We start from the raw sequence: 16,404 nt of genomic DNA, 5'->3' as shown, positions 1-16,404 counted from the left end.
AGAAAGAAAAATGCGTCGAAAGATGTGCTCTGAAATAAACGCCAAAAAAGTTCAGAATTTTCAAAAACAAAAACCTGAAAGTTCGACCCCTTACTCATAGAATAAGTGGTTGACAGTTTGTACTGAGTATCAAGCTGAAGTAAAGTCATCACGTAAAGGTAAACACAAGCAGAGCGATCGGAGTTCTTTTGCCGACTTTTGTCGGATACGAGCGGTTTACCCAATACTGCGGATTCAGGGCTCCGAAACAGCTCACAGTACGGTAAACGTTCGCGCTCAGTGTAGTAAAACAACGGTAACTAGTCACTGCCTCACGGGGCCGTGTATAAACGGAAGCGCATGACGTCACACAAAGAGATCACTATTTGGGCCCAACTATGCATCTGTTTATCACGAAGTGGTAGGGAGGCAGTTCAGTATAGGCGTTCGCAATGTAATTGCGCATATTTATCTCCGTCGTATCTCCCAAAGAAGCAATTGCAGCCAACAGCAGGCAGACAGTGTTCCTCCATTGCCGTTCCCCTTCCCAGTCCGCATCCCTTTTATCCCTAACACAAAAGAACAGATGAGCGAGAGTAGGCGGAACAAAAGCCGCCGCCTGGTTCCTTTAATTCACGGCCCCAACTGCAGAGAGCGCGCCTTAATTAGTGGCCTCTATTCGCCAATAATCGAGAGCAAGGAGGCCCGCGGGAAGCGTGCCGCGGCTCCATCGCGAACTTACGGCCACAATATTTTTCACACAACGCGCGGCCCGGCCCAGCCATATTGGGAGCGCGTGTGTGTATGTGTGTCTCTACATTTCCGCTCGCAGCACGAAAGCGCACAACTTAGGGCGAGCAGAAATTGGTTTTTCTTTAATTACTCTCATCGCCGAACAATTAAAAACTGCTTACGGAGCTGCGCCGCAAGACTGATTCGCCCTCATTACTCATGCTCCGCAGAATGGTGTGCGAGGCCTTCTTTTTGCACCGCGCATTTTTCATCGCCGCCCTCGAAGTCGAACTGGGAGAGGAGGAAGCACGCGAGCGGGTAAAAGGACGCGCGTTATTAAACGGCGCACTAATGACCACGATAATCATTGTCTGAGCCCGCTGCTCCGAGTGCGATCGCCTGTTCTTCCGCTGGCCCGATCATAACAGGAACGCAGTACGGGTAACAAGCGCGCAGAGGCAGCAATCTTCTCCTCTTTTCTGGTTCCCCCTTCTCCTTTTTTCCCCCTGTCTCGCTCTTCCCGAACCGCTGGGAATTGGGCGCGGTACAGTAGTAGGGAACGCGCTAAATTTTTCCAACTCGACTTGCGGAAGGAGGTAGTGTATACGGACTCCGACCGCAAGCCTCTTCATTATTCAACACGGTTCACGAGATGAGCCCGCTAGCCTTTCTTTATTTTTTTCTTTCAGAAAGGTTAGGAGTTCCTGCGACTTGCGCATGCATTCAGCTCCCTTCCTCCTGCGTGCGTGCTGTCTGGCAGGTAACCCAATCAAGATGCAGCCACTGCCGCTACGACGCCTCGACGACGGTTGATGCGGTGTCGAGGAAACAAAGTTGAGGAAGCGCTGTTCATCCTGAGCAGCAAATCGAGCTGCCTCCCCCCACCTACTCCCCCTCAATCATATTAAGCCCAGAGTTAATTCCTGTGTTAATAAAAGACAGCGGGAATAACTTACGACTTAAAACTTTTCAGGTTACAAACATCGGCCTTGGGGAGCGAAAAATTAAAGCTACGAGGCTCAGCCGGTTATAGTTTATTTGTTTCTGTCTTTAGTTTCATTAATACGCTCAGGGGCAAGTCACGCGAAAGTCGAACGCCGCGCTTTTAATTACACGTTTAGTAAGCAGAGCTGAATATTGGTAATATTGGTGCTTTTCTTTCAAGGTGTTGCTGCGCGGGCATATTGAACGCGAGGGAACAAGCGTGCCTTAATTACGGCAGCATTATCGAAGGGCGGCAAGAACGCCAGCGCCCCCCATGGCAGCCTGACGCGGTTCAATACGCGAGCCAGAGCGGGTCTCCCGAGCGCAGTCGCGGGAAAAACAACAAAAATCCGCATCGAAGGAACACTCGCAAACAAAGGGGGCGGCGTACGTATATAGCTGCGAGTCTGTGAAATGTTTCAGTGAACTTTTAACGCCTCAGGAGCGGCCTTCTCATTTCTCTTGTTTCAGTTTGCCCACGTCATCATAAAGGGACTACGACGAGAAGCGAAAAGAGAAGGCTGCAAGATGTAAAGTTAAGCGAGGCCGGCAACTCACCCTGCTGCTTCGGCTGCTACGATATAACAAAACAGAAAAGTAAAACAAAAAAGAAAAATGATATTATAGGGCAGGCGCGAACAGAGGCGCACCTAAAGCGCTACTTAAGGCTGCGATGCCGGAAAGCATATTTACGTTACTGTGTAACTTGCCCGGCTACTGTTTTTTTTTTCTACCCAATCGCAAATTGAAACGCGCTCCCACTTGGGAATTTTGAAGCCCAGCTGTACGTACTATGCATTCGGAACGCATGTTTTGACGTCTTCGACAGCGCTGATTACGGCGTAACAACGACAGGAAGAAGGCAAAAAGTCGCGCGCGACAGTGGACGAAAGCATGCTGTCAGAGGCCTTTGAGATCACGGCGTGTAATCGTCAGCTGAGTAGAAACGTTCACGCGACCTCACGCAGGACAGCAATGGAAACCGAGGCTGGTAAGCACGGCAAGCAATGCTTTACCTTCGACGGGGATCGAAAGCACGTGACACAGGGCCATATACATGCATATCAACTTGTGCAACTCAGTTTGCACCGAAATTTTTCGTAAAGGTCGTCAGCAAAACGGCATACAATGCAATACAATACATTCATCGCAGTTTATGGTGCAACGCCGCTCAGCAATATATTCCAACACGCGAAGTAACAAAATAAACTTTTCTGTGGCAGGTAAGGCAGATGCTGCAGAGAGGCAGGTGCGCATAATGGCCCGAACGCTGTTGCCGGAGGTGCGCTTTAAATAGGACTACATTAGACTAGGCGGATATGCGTTGCTACCATTATTTTCATCTCTTTTTTCAGCAATGTCATCCCTGAAGTGCATGCGCATCACTTTCATAACGGACGTTGAGTATACTCAGTTACAAGCGTGGCGCCAGCATGCCCACCTGCAAGAGGGGCCTCAAGGCAGTGGCGGACGACCGTGACGCGCGGAGACAAAGTGCTCGAGAACGCGATGCAGCTCTTGCACGTGGAGCGCGATGAGCGGAGAGAGATGCGCTCTTGTTGCTTGCGCCACTCAAGCGTTGTATTGTGAAGCGGGGCAAAAAATTACTACGTATATCACACCGGTGCTGCCGTGTGACAGGCCACGTCGTCGTGCGCGTTGCAGGAAGGAAACGCAGTGGGGTAACGAATTTGTGCCCCATGAAAGCGCTCACTTTAACGTCGGTGACTTGTTCAGTGCATGCTTATGGTTTCAAAAGCTGCTTAGTATGATAGAGAAAATGCGTTTTTAAAAATGATGAGCTAGTAGCTCTTTATTAGTTAACGTCGTCTATCTCATGAGAGGCTTTTAAGTAACCCCTGTAAACTTCTGCAATACTAGCGGTGCTCTAAGCCTACAATTTAAGTTAAGGGGACGCTCTAAAGCATACAATGAAAGAGAAAACAGTACAAAATTCCGAGATTTTTTTTTTCTGGAGTACGCGTCATTGTGCGTCAAAAATCAATGGCGAGACTGCACAGGAATTCGAAACAGAACGAAAACGCTACATGAGGAGGGTGATTTGGGACGCCGCCGCGGAAGTCGCATTCTCGTGTGCGCAGTACCGCGCCGGACGGAATCGCAAAAAGACACAGCAGCTGACCCGCCAACACCTCACCCCGTTAAGTTGCCACGTAACCCCGCCGCTCCTCACGACGCACGCACGCACACGCTATTTTTGTGCCGCTGAAAGGCGCCCATTAAGCAGCTCGCAGTGGCACGTACTAGTATATACAGCGCTGCGTTTTCTTCACGGCAATGACGACCGGCGTCCAGCCATTCAGAGCCCCGTTCTGCCGTCCGGTTTGTCACTCGTAAAGCGGCTAGCTGAGCGAGCGCCCGTTTAGCCATAATCTCAGCCCCGCGACCTTTCTTGCCTTTAAACGCGGCCGCCGAAATTTGTACGCCCAGTGCGCAGCCAGCCGCCGCACCAAGGAACGCAAGGGGTGCCGTAAACAGAGCAGCGGCGACAGGGGGCAATAAACGGGGCCGCTATTGTTGCGCAGTTCGTCGGCCGTCCGGCCAGGGGCGTCCGTCAGCCGCGAGTCTTATTCGGCTCATTAGGGAGGCTGCTGCCGAGAAGCCCATTGGCGAGCATCACACTTGGCGGCTGCACTCGATCACAATGCGACTCCCGAGGAGAGGGCTCCGGCCGGCGCGGGCCTGTGTACATCGCGGGGCGGCCATAAAATGGAGTCCCCCCCCCCCGGCACCAGCGTCATCAATCACGGGCCCAGCTATCACCCCAATAGGAAAGTGTGCTCCGACCAACTTGGCGGCGCACGGAGGGGAATGCATCGGCGGCAGGCGCGCTCCTCTTTGCATTCCCCTCATGCCTTTTTCAGGCGGCACTTTCGACTCGGCCGCCGCCGCCGCAGATCGTGTTTTCGACGTTGCTCACGTCTTCCTCCTTTATGGGGGCCCGGCGTCGCGGCGGCGCTACTGGGCCCCACCTACGCGCTGCTGCTGCTGCTGTGGCGCACGTCATGAAAGATGGCCGGCCCGCGTGGCGGAAACGCTAGTCGTCTGCCGAGACCCGTGTCTCTTCGCCCATTAGCGGGAGTCGCGTTCGCGCATAATGCGCTGTCGTCAAAGCAGATTCGCCAATAGACGAAGATATATGCAACTATAGAAAAGAACGCTACCGAAAGACCCGCTCTCTCTGTCGGCTTGTAGTTGGTAACTAAACTTCCCTATCTCTCTCTCGGTCGCTGGTGGCAGAAAATAAATTTTTCGCAATGCTGAAAATTTCGAAATGTTCGAAAATCATTTCCTTCACTCATCCACTTTCACGCAGCTTCAAAGTGCAGAAATACGAGCGCCTTCCAGCGTAGACTTCATCAGAAGCCGAGCATTTACAAAGGGCACTGTCGGAAAACTGCACACGACACATACGCTGGTCCGAGGCCTCCAATGAACGAGTACTCGAGCCAGTAGGCCAAGGTTAAAGCTGCCCGCTCTCAGGTAAGCAAGCCAGCAGCAACGGCCGGAAGGAATACACAAGTTATCATCAAGCACGAGGCAAGCGTTGTCCAAAATCCTGAATGAACAAGTAGTTTGTTTCCCCACTTTTGCAGCAGCTGGTCAAGTTCTTCCTTGGCCCATCTGACTTTCTGTCACTCGTACGACGCGCGAAGGCTATAAAAATGTCCAGTGCAATTAATGCCACAAGACCGGCTTGACGACTCCACAACGACCACCCTCGTATCCTTGAACCGAAACGCATATCCAAAGCCCAAATTCTTGAGTGCCTAAGAAAGCATAGCTTTTTAAAGAGTCCCCTGATAAAACTCTTTGGTCATGGTACCTTGAATTCAGCCAGCGAAACCGACTCCACGAGCGGAGAGTCGGCCCCATGAGGCACAGCGCTCGTGCCGTCGTATTCCTTCCTCGCCCTTGTCTGTGCTGTACTTCAGGATGAATGACCAACAAGGCCATTCATACGTATTAGCAGGCCATTATTTCCCGCCCCTGTGACTTAACGTGGAAAGATGATGACGAGTTCCATAACAAGTGGGTTTCATAACAAGTGGTTCCATAACAAGTGCGGCACCATAACAAGGCACCGCAAAAATAAGCACCTGCGGCCGAAGCTTTGTATCGTTTGCATGCCCGTGGGAAATGAGTTGAAGGAGGAGTCAAAAGCAATACTGTGGTTTTATTTTGAGTTTTTTAATAGAGATGAAAGCTTTTAGAGTTTTAGATAAAAGCTTTTCAGATGAAAAATCCGCAGTTTTATTGCTCCTGTCCGCGCTTCTGTCCTGTCGCCTGTATTGTTTCTTCTATCACCCGTCATTTCAGTGCACGCCATTTATCCAAAGTTCCCTGAAGCGTTGAAGCGGGGGTAGGTCCGAAAATAGGAATTTCTTGTCACAAGCCAGCAAGGAGATTGCTGCAGTCATGCAATCGGATATGACCCGGAAACTTGCGTGCAGTTGTAATAATGGCTCCTTTTACTGTAATACCGCAACAGAAAAGCTTAAGTTGGTACGATAGCCGTAATTCTATTGATTCTGACAATAAAACAAGAACATAAGGTGTTCATATATGTTGTCACAAGTCAACGCTAAGTGCGCTCGTCTCATCAAGTGCACCACATAGTAAGGCACACGCAATGCCCCTCAAGCTAAGAACAAAATCAAGCAAAATGAAGTAAAACTTGATTAAGATAGCACGATCACTGACGCCGAAGGGCACGCGCTCAGCTATGTCATGACATAAGCTCCTTTATTCTGGGCGCGTACGCTCACTGCCGCGTTCCAAGGAGGGGCCCGTTGGAAGTTCCTCGTCTCTTGCTTGTTGACTCCATAGAGTGCACAACAGCGATATTTGCCTGAGGAAACTTGAAAACAGCCTAGTTTTTTTTTTTTGGCGGCCCTATCGGTGCTCAGCTGTTTGGAGCCGCTTTCTCCGCCCCTTCCCTCACTCGCCTACCACGCTGCGAGTTTTTATTGCACACTGTTGACTGCGGCGAGAGCCAACTGCCGGCAGCCACCGAGGCAGTGGTGCGGGGGGGCAACACCGAAAAGCTTTCCCGGCGTCGTGTGGGAAGGAAGTGTGCTAAGTGCCAAGCGCAGCGCGAAATTGTCTTGAAGCGGTAACTGGGGAATATATATTTACAGTTGGTCGGGGGGCTTATCGGCCCTGCCTGGCCCTCCCGTGAGTAATAGCGCGCAGTGTGCCTCGCGCGTCGTCGCGCGGAGAGGGGGCCGTCAAACGGACCAAAGCGCGCTGAGCAAATCCGGCCGCCAGAGACGCCATCGTATCGCCCCCGTCCCAGTCCTGGCCGCCGGGCCTCTGTCAAGCAGTAAAACGTTGCTCGGAGGAAGCCGGACTCAGGGACCGGCCTACCCGCCCGACCTTCCCTTACACGTTGGCAACGAGGTCGCTCTCTCACCGCGTTTTGAAGACGTTCTGGTGCCCTTTTCAAGTTTTCGTTTATCTGCGGATAAATGCCTCCAAGCGGAGCTGGAGCCTGCGCTCTCAGCTAGCTGCGCCCGCAGATATGTAGAAAAATGAAAGAATACTCCTTGCCAATGAATGCAGTGTGTGTTGTCCCCTTTGGTTTTCCTCGTGCTGTGAAATTCAAGTGAGCGCATGAGCAAGTCGACTTTGTGTTTCTTGCTCTGAGGTAGTTTTGGACCGACGAAAAATTCGCCACAAAAAAAACGGCGTGTTTGCAAATTAAGCAAGAAGAAAACTGTCACAATTTCAGTAACTGATACAAAAAACTGAGTTTTATTTTCGGTCTATCAGGATGAGAAACATTGCATTCATGATATATTCCAGTAGTTTATGTCAACAACAAATGCAGGACTTTAAAAGTGATCTCAAGTGCTAAGTAAACCCCTTTTTTTCGATAAAGCAAATTCTTGCCAATACCAAAATAAACTGCATTAAGCCGTTTTGGCGGGCTAGTTGGTGGGCTATGGCATTTTTGCGGGCAACGCTGCATTCGTCTTTCTCTTCGTCCTGCTTTGTGTGTCTAAGATAGCGCTGTTCCCTTCATGATAACAAAACAAGACAGAACTTGTGAACTATCGTGCTTCCTGTATTTTGGTTTCTTCATTTGTGCATCACCAAAAAGAAAATTATTATGTGAACGAAAACCATCAACAACAACAAGGTAACAAGTCGAAGCATTTTTGCGAGGTGCATAATATAGCGTTAAGGTAAGAAGTTTGGCTAGTTGGTACATATATGGCGGAATAAAGCAAGGCTAGCCTCACACTGTGGTCGCAACTTTTGTAAGCGGCGTCACCATGTGTTAATGCTAAGGCTTTCATTTGGGCTAGTTGGTTGTAGCTGTGAAACATACTGACTAGCGCATACACAGACAGGGACTAAATTAAGAGACAGGACACTAGCGTGGTGTCCTGTCTCTTACTCTTCTTACTTTGGTCCCTGTCTGTGTATGCGCTAGTCAATATGTGTCCCCATGTGTGCTCGTCAAAGGGGCTCTTCGAAAAGCGTGCTTTCAGAACAACCGTTGCTACTGCAGTCTGAATATATCCTAATAACGTGTACGTGTACTTACTCTGGATTCCTTTTCAGTATATTTTTAATTATCACGATGAAATAGAAAAGTTTTCGCTCGTTTTACCTCCTTCTCTTCGTTGTGCGATGCGATAGAGACCGTAAAGCAATTTAAAACTGCGAAGCTGAAAAGGTGAAAACAGTCGACTTGGCAGAATTACGCATTTTCGAGTATGACCAGAGTCTGTCGGTAAAAAAAAAAGAGTAAACATAATACGTTTTTATTTGCCTTAAGCGACACTTACCGAGAAGTGAAAACCTGTGAGCGATATTAAATCATCTAAGCTTAAATTAACAGCAGCTTATAAAATTTGTCAAAAAATCAACCCAAAGTAGAAAATAAGAAGTCAGAATGTACGCCCTCCATCAAAAGCTTATGGAAGAGGACTCTGTTAAAGAAAAGAAGTTCATTTCTTTGCACTCCTGATATAATGCTTGACAGTTAATGGTGTGCTGTGTAATTCGCTTAATAACGATTAGGTTGTAATATGGATATTCCAGACTATATGAAAAGAGGGCGATGAAGTTAAATTTTTCCTCTGATATTCCCTTCCACAGACTTTTTCTGTGAACCATTGATTTGAAGCTCTTCAAACAAAATTGTCATTATAACATGCTTATAAAAACGCTTGGTTACCCCGATATTCATCCTTGTAGTTTTTTTTCTCCAGTGTTTCCTGCGTCAAAGGAACGATGAATGAGAGTGAGTAAAGCTGCAAACAGGAAAAAAAAAAACTCCTAGAACTCGGGGCGTGTCTTGTCCAGCAGCGTATATAATGTAGAGAAAAAAGAACTAATCACAAAATTAAATATTATACGCATTGCAAGATCTAGTTTGCATTCGCGTACCACTCTTCACGCGTAGATAATTACGTCCTACCTAATTTAAATCCACCTAGAACTCTAGCTGCCCCAGACTATGTGCACTTAGTTCACGCTTGATATTGGTTTGTGTGTTTTCGAGAAAAAAAATGCATAATAATGACAATGGTGTGACATATTTGGCACCAAATGACGCAAGATATTCTTGTTTGGTAGACAGGAGAACGGTAAGCCTGGCGAATCTGTGAGAATAAGCAAAGTTTGTTGAAGTGTTAAATGCTTACAGACAGGCCCCATCTCACTGCTTTACGCAGAAAACGTAAAGTAAAACGAGAAGACTATAGTGTACCATCAAACGTGAACTTAATCAGAAATCGTCCTTTGTTTTGCATTCGCCGCTGTTTTACACGATGCGCTAGGGATGTTAGACTCTCCTACGTGGCCAATTTATTTAACTGAAACTGTTTTCATTGTTGAGTAAACGGACACTGCACGAACAGATATTTGAAAGAAAATTGTTCAACTTCTCAGTGTATATTAAACGTCTATGTTCCTCTTTTTTTTTTTTGAACATATACGTGCCTTTCTTGTCTGCTTTTTAATCACTTCGTTCACTTATTTTTCTCGTTGCGCTCCCATTAGATTTCTCATTCTGTCAATTGTCTTTGACTGCTGAGTGCAGCTTGATAAGCCTTCGCAGGTTAGGCTGACTCGTTTCTTAACTTGTTTACCTGAAATAACTGATTGTTGTTTTTATTTTACTACCATCGTTGTTCTTGATGTTACTACTGTTATCATTGTAGTTATCCTTATCGCACTTGTTAACTAAATAAGACTTGCACACCCTTTAGTTTTGTTTTGAGTTAACGAAATGTGTCGAGATTTCCGAACATATATCCAAAGCACCTGTGAAGAACAGTGCCACCCTTTATACCGGTCGTACCTGGTTGTCACTGCGGGCGCATAACGGCGTGTGTTTCCCATGCAACTTACACATCAGGTACGTGACGCATCGTCGCGATTTCAAATTTTTGAAAATATGAATTCCAGCGCTGTTTGTCACTGCAAGTCAGGAGTATCCGAGCTACGAGAAAATCGCAATAAGAAAAACCCACTGCCAGTACTGCGGAAGCGTAGTAAGAATAAAGGCTGTATTTGGCAGTGACGAATGGGCAAACATACAATGCGCGTCCTGAATGACAATCTACTGCCTAAAGACGCAATGAATGTCTGAGAATGTTGACAACGTCTTGAAGAGAAAGCATTGCATGTTTTACGTTTATTGTGTACTCTCAGAAACACCTGACAGCGCTGGGGAAGGCGCAGCTGACATCAGCGCATTAGGGACCAATTGAATGCTCGAAACACCTCGCTCGTTGGGACGGTCGTCGATTGGACGGCGCCTTCGCCAACCGTACGCTAGGCTGTCGTGATTTCCAGGGCGGTCGCGAGCAAACTCCAACAGTTTTGAGAGTCTCTCCCCAGATTTGCTGACATTAGTCGTGGCTTCCTGTACAACGCTACCATGGTATACATCGGAAGAGAATGTAGAGGTAACAGCAGCGATATTCTTGTGTGCACCTCCTCGAGAAAACAGTCTTTGCCTGCGGTGGCAACGATTTGGAACAGAGAAACAGTCATTCTGCCGATGCCAGCGCTGTCAGAGGGAGCAACGCTGTGTCAGGAAACGGCGATTGGACTGCACGCGGAGCGGCGCGTCAGGGGGTGTCGGCGAACGAGTGCAATGGAGGAAGGGACAAATGTGCACATGTTCGTTGTTCACACTGCCCTGGCTGTCGCAACGTGCCACTGGGCAGCTGCTATGGCTTTCTTTTTTTTGTTGCATTTGTTTGTCTAGCAGTTTCCAGCGCTCCGTACGCGTCCATCACTTCCGCTCCTGAGTGCTGTACTTAAAAGCCACTTACACAAATCTCCACGAGCACGCTTCTTTCCTTTCGTACAGGAAGAAAAATATGCAAAATTCTAATGAGGACTTGAAAAGAGCTCATCTGTTTTTGCTTCTGTGTTGTGTCCACACTTCTTGGCTGCAGGATCTGCCCTGGCGGTATAATCTGGTTACCTCTGGGGCGCGCATTAGCGTACCTCGACTTCATTTGTCCAAAATAGCTCGCCCCCCAAGAGCCTTGACTCGTAAATGTCCGGACGTCCCTGAATCTGACTAACTTAATAAATTTAATCCTTGTTCCTTTACATTTGCAACAATGTGCTTTTACAAACTACAACACTTGCACGCGGTAAAGAAAAAGGGTCTTAATTACGCAAAACTCCCTACACAAGCGAAAAAAAAGAAAATACTCTCATCAAGCCTGTACACGCTAAATTTGGCAGCAAAATATATTTCAAGAGACTAATGTGGCTCACGAAGAGGAGGCTTATGTAAATTCTCCGAATAACTGAGCTCTTGCTTGTCGTCTTCCGGAGGAGCGATGTGCGCGCAGGCAGCGCGGCAGATCTTTCCACCATTGCTGTTTCGCTGCCCCCGTCCATAATATGTTCGGGGAAAGCGTTTGAGTTTTGTCTCCTCTTTAAAACAGGTGACAGCCGCCTGCAATCATTTGTAAAGAAACTAATCGCTAATTTTCTTCGAATTTTATGGCACGTTTCTGTGAGTTTCACTGCAGGACAGCTTAACACTGTAGTCAGAAAATGTCGAGCGTAACAGGCGCAGTCTGCCATGCTTAAAAACTACCGACACAGTAAACGAGTACTGTCACGCCACGTACTAAGAAATAACATCTTAAACCTTTTTGGTGATTTTCTTTTCCTGCCTATAGTACACAGGCCACATCCCAAACACTGAAGAGGAATTCAGAAGAGTATGTGTAGCCATCCCCTCTGCTATCTGTACTACAAGAATTTCACTCCTTGCACCGTGTTCGCCCCATTGAGTATTGGCCGTCAAGTCTAGTGAAGTAAATGCACCGACCTCCCGACTCCTGTAGGCACAACTTTGAAATCTGGCTGTGCCCGTTGACTCAAGCCTCGACGTCAGCGGCAAAAGGGTCTCCGTAAAGGCGATGCACCCCCGGAACAACGCTTCTGTTTTTTTTTTTCTGCGGCTAAAATCGTTGCTTACGGTAACAGTGCTTATAAATCGTTTTAAACCTGACGTTAGAATGTTAGCGCTTGACGCTATGAGGAAGTTAACTCTACGCTTCCCACCATGCCACCTGTGCGCGTGTTTGCACTGACGAGAATGCATCAGACGAGGGGGCGGAGTGCGTGCGGCAAGTCTTGGACAGCGAGCCCATTTTATGAAACTCAAGCGCCGTTACTTGGAAACCAGCCAAAAAACGAGCGCGCTTTCGCAAGTTTTTCATCCCACGAGGGGGCGGAGTGTTGAAATATATGCGCTGCCGTCGAGTTCAGCAAATTTCCTGGACTTAATTTTTTTCTTTCTTGAGCGGCTACATTATGGACAACCTATGAACCCGTCACTCAAGGTCTACGATCAATAACGGCGACTTTAGCGACGCATACGATCACCGTGCCAGTGCGGAGCAGGCTACCCTCAGCGCTGGTGGTGGCAGGCCGCGGTGGCTCCTTTTTTTATTTCCTCCTCTTTTTTTTCACTCTCATTCATCAATGAACGGCTGCGACCTGTGCGGTCAGGCTTGAGTTCAGGCTTGCGTCTAATATCCCACGTCTAATTCGCCGGTAAGCTGCTTGCGTCCCCGAGATCGTGCAAAGCTACATCAGCGGTTGAAAACGTCGCCACGTCAAAATATTCGCATAATTACAGGACGTCGCTCGTTCCGTAGGTAGGGCTTCGAAGTCAATGAGACGTACCTAATTATCTTTACTAGCCATTCAATTTTGTTGGGATTCATGGAATGTAGGAGACGAAAGGCACGAGCTCGCAGAGTTGGCCACGAAATGAACTTAGACGCCGAATAACAGTGACCGCTTCGAGGCTTTGTCTCGCACCAGAAAACACTGAGTCGCATTGCCTGATAACTTCGATACATTTAGAGGGGCCAGAGGCGAGCTTCCACATGCAAACCCAATCTCGATGTCACTGCTAGGCTCCAGAATTGGAGCACTAAAATGACCAGCGGCTTGTTTTTATTCCGGCAACCACTAATTGACTCGATTTCAGCAGGTTTTCACCACTAATTGACTCGATTTCAGCAGGTTTTCACTCTCCTCTTGCGCAGCATTTATCAGCGGCTGTCGTTTCGAAATTTCTGAGAAACCGATGAGGATATGCCCGGAAGGCGTCATATACGATGCGAGGATTTTTTCGACAGTTTAGAATATCAAATTGGGGCCTCGTGTTCCATGCCTGTCTGGAACCACACACGCAGAATGTCCAATGCTCTGAACGCGTTCACGAAGTAAATGTTTCTGTCGCAATATAGGCCAATGGACCTTTTTTGTCTTTTCTTTTTTCAGGTAAATAGTCGCACTTTACACAACGCAGAAAGAACGACCGCTACCTCTACTATTTCTCTCCCCCCCCCCCCCCCCCCAACCTCACCGCTTTTCCCATCAGCGCTCTTGAAGCATCACTATTAAAGGCGCAAGAAAAGAAAGGCCAGAATTGCAAGCTAGAGATGTGGAGAACAAAGAAGACGCTTGTGTAAAACCGTCGAACATCCGCCCACTTTCAGCAGTTAAGTAAAGAGCTGTGAACTGTGGCACAAGTGGGGGAGTTTAGGAAACGAAGGGAATCACGGTCGCGTGGCACGCGCACGCCAAGACTCAGTCTGAGAAGGAAGCACGCGACACTAGCCACGCGCCCTTAACCGAAAAAGCGCACCGGCAGCGCTGATTTAATTGGGTTTCATGGCAGCCAAGTGAAGAAGAAACTAAGTTTGTTTCCTATATTGTAGCAGTCTTTCCTTACCGTTTTGCTCTGCCTTGCGATTCCGCATCCATTGTTTCGCTGAGCCCTTTGTTCTCTACGGGCCCAGTCCGCCTGGGCAAATGGACCGTCCAACTGTGTCTGAGAATATCGTCGCGTAGCTTCCTCCTCCTCCTCCTCCTCCTCTCTTGCAGCGCTTCCCTTCGGCGCGGTCAGGAGGGGTTGCTCAACGTGGGCGTGCCGCGGGAAAAGAAAGAAGAAAAAATAAAAAGAAAGAAATAAAGCGAGGCGAAAGGATGGGGGACGAGCGTGCCTCGCAGCGCACGGCACTTCCTCTGCAGCCGAGGTTGACGGGCATGGGCGCTGTTATGGCCCCGCTGGGAAGAGGACTTCATTTGCAGCGGGAACAGATTGGAGGAAGAACGCTGTATCCCGAGCTCTGCTCGGGCGTGTCGATCCTACAGCACAGACCGGCCGCTGAGACGGTTTGCGCGTTAATGTCGGCATGTAATGAGCAGTCGGCGCTACCCTGCGCCGTATACGCCGATCACCTTACGACGCTCTTGTACGCCTCGTGGCCTTTTTGATTTTTTTGATTGTGATCACCAAATTCCAGATTTTTTCGGGTTCGGGCACTTCATCCTTCTATGTCCTTGCATGCTTTCCACCGAAATTTTTTCGCGGCCCTTTTCAGGATTGTGAGATTGAATCCACCTTCCAGGAGCTACAGTAATCGCGGGCAGTACACTGCGAGACGTTTCTTGCGAAACGTTCGTCCTCAATTCTGCCCTCTTCTGATAAGCCTACTGCGCAACTCGTGTATACGTTGAGGGTTCGCCCTATTGTGTCCGGGCAGAAGCTAAGCGGTCTCCTCGGGCGGTCCTTCTCAGTAGCTCTAGAAATGAATGGTGCTTGAACGGTTCCCACGTGCAACAGTGGACTGACTGTCAGATAATAACGGCCGGTGTCTCAATACTTGAAGCAGCTGTAATTTAGGACACTTTTCCTCTCATTCTGTGCGGCCGATACCTTGGCAATAACTCAGGACGCACTGTGACGAAAGACGAGCAACAAAAATATTTTGAATCCTTCGCTTTCCTTCTTACGTGAAGGACGTGCCAGCCAGAAAAACAGCATTGACCGCCACAGTTCCTGTACAACCCATGAAATGAACTTCCTTAGTTCTGTCTCTTCACGATTTGCAATTTTTGTTCATTGAGAACGCTAATAAAGTTTTAACAGTTTCAATGAAACACGATTTCCGTTTGCGCAGCAGAAAAGTGCCGCAGAACCGTGCGGATTTTACCCATGAACAATGAAGCCAGGTTCATGGGAGAACCGATATGGTGTGTCAGTGAAGATTTATATGTCGACGAGATAACTCACATGAGCAATCTCTAGTTAAGTATTGCAGGCTCTATTCAAGACACTGTGTAGCATCTTCAAAAGTGACCTCTGTTGGAGGTCAAGTTCGTAGTACGCCCAGAAGGGTCCGCTGCAAGATCTCCGCCGAAAGACCGACGTCCCGCGGTCCGTCCATCGCCTGTGTTGGCTATGCTGCTGCGAGCATATTTCGCTCTGATCTATGGACCGCTCTAGGAAGTGTCTCTCGGTAGCACGGGTGTTGGGTTTGGCACTCCAGGCACAACAAATGGCACGCGACGCCATCAGGCGCCATCTTGTCCAAGTTTCTAGCTGACAAAACCCAAACTCGTGCTCGCTAAACTTTTCTATTAGAAAAGTTTAGCGAGCACCAGCACAACACAGCACACTTCTGTGCGATTCCTAAATGGCTGTCAACTTAGTTCTGCTTGGACCGATGCAAGGCAGGCTGTTAGAGCCCCGGCAGACCATGCAATCCCAGTCAGCCATCGGCACAAGCCTGCGAATGCATGCGAGCACACTTATAATATGCAGCTGCCCTTGCATCGTGCTCCGCTTTCCGTGACCAGAAAGCGTTTAGAAGAAGTCGTTGCTCACGGGCAGTCCCTCCAAGATCTGCGTGCTGTTAGACGGGGGCAGCTAAGAGGCTACGAGTGCTACATGTCTACAACGGGCATGAGAGCAAACCCCGCGTACCGTTGCGAGACCCAGGTGCCGCTCAGGTCGGGCTCAGAGGGCGAGGTTTCGGCGTGCCAGTTGCGAGCGAAGTCCCTGGCCCAGCGCAAGCAGCGAGCGCTGCCGTCCTCGCCCTTGGCGAACGCGCGGCCCGGGAACCCTGCGCCAGCCACACCGAAACACAAGACGTCAACACGGATGCCCAGGCGCCGATGCATACACGCGGGCTACGCTGCCTGAGCAGGGCGGCAGCTTACTTCCATGGTTCTTCGTCTCTGCACCGAACAAGACCTCTCTGCAGTCTGCACATGAGCTTTGCGTATGAAGTATGTTTCTCACATGATATTCACTTTAACGCTCTCAGACAATGCAGTTCAAAAAGCGCGAGTGAGGAGCGCCAAAAGTGATCAGAAACTGCTTCACCG

The 16,404-nt window shown here is 48.8% G+C and overlaps 1 protein-coding gene across 1 annotated transcript in view; it reads right to left on the bottom strand.

The window, feature by feature from the left end:
- LOC144113543 (protein APCDD1-like) overlaps positions 1-16,404 on the bottom strand; it is a 187,498-nt gene that overhangs the window by 118,642 nt on the left and 52,452 nt on the right. Inside the window, exon 2 of the mRNA XM_077646670.1 lies at positions 16,001-16,139. Within this exon, the coding sequence (XP_077502796.1) occupies positions 16,001-16,139 (139 nt within the window). The remainder of the gene's footprint in view (positions 1-16,000; positions 16,140-16,404) is intronic.

Source organism: Amblyomma americanum, chromosome 1 (genome assembly GCF_052857255.1).
Source record: "Amblyomma americanum isolate KBUSLIRL-KWMA chromosome 1, ASM5285725v1, whole genome shotgun sequence".
Classification (NCBI taxonomy): Eukaryota; Metazoa; Arthropoda; class Arachnida; order Ixodida; family Ixodidae; genus Amblyomma; species Amblyomma americanum.
This window is presented reverse-complemented; position numbering and strand designations above follow the sequence as displayed.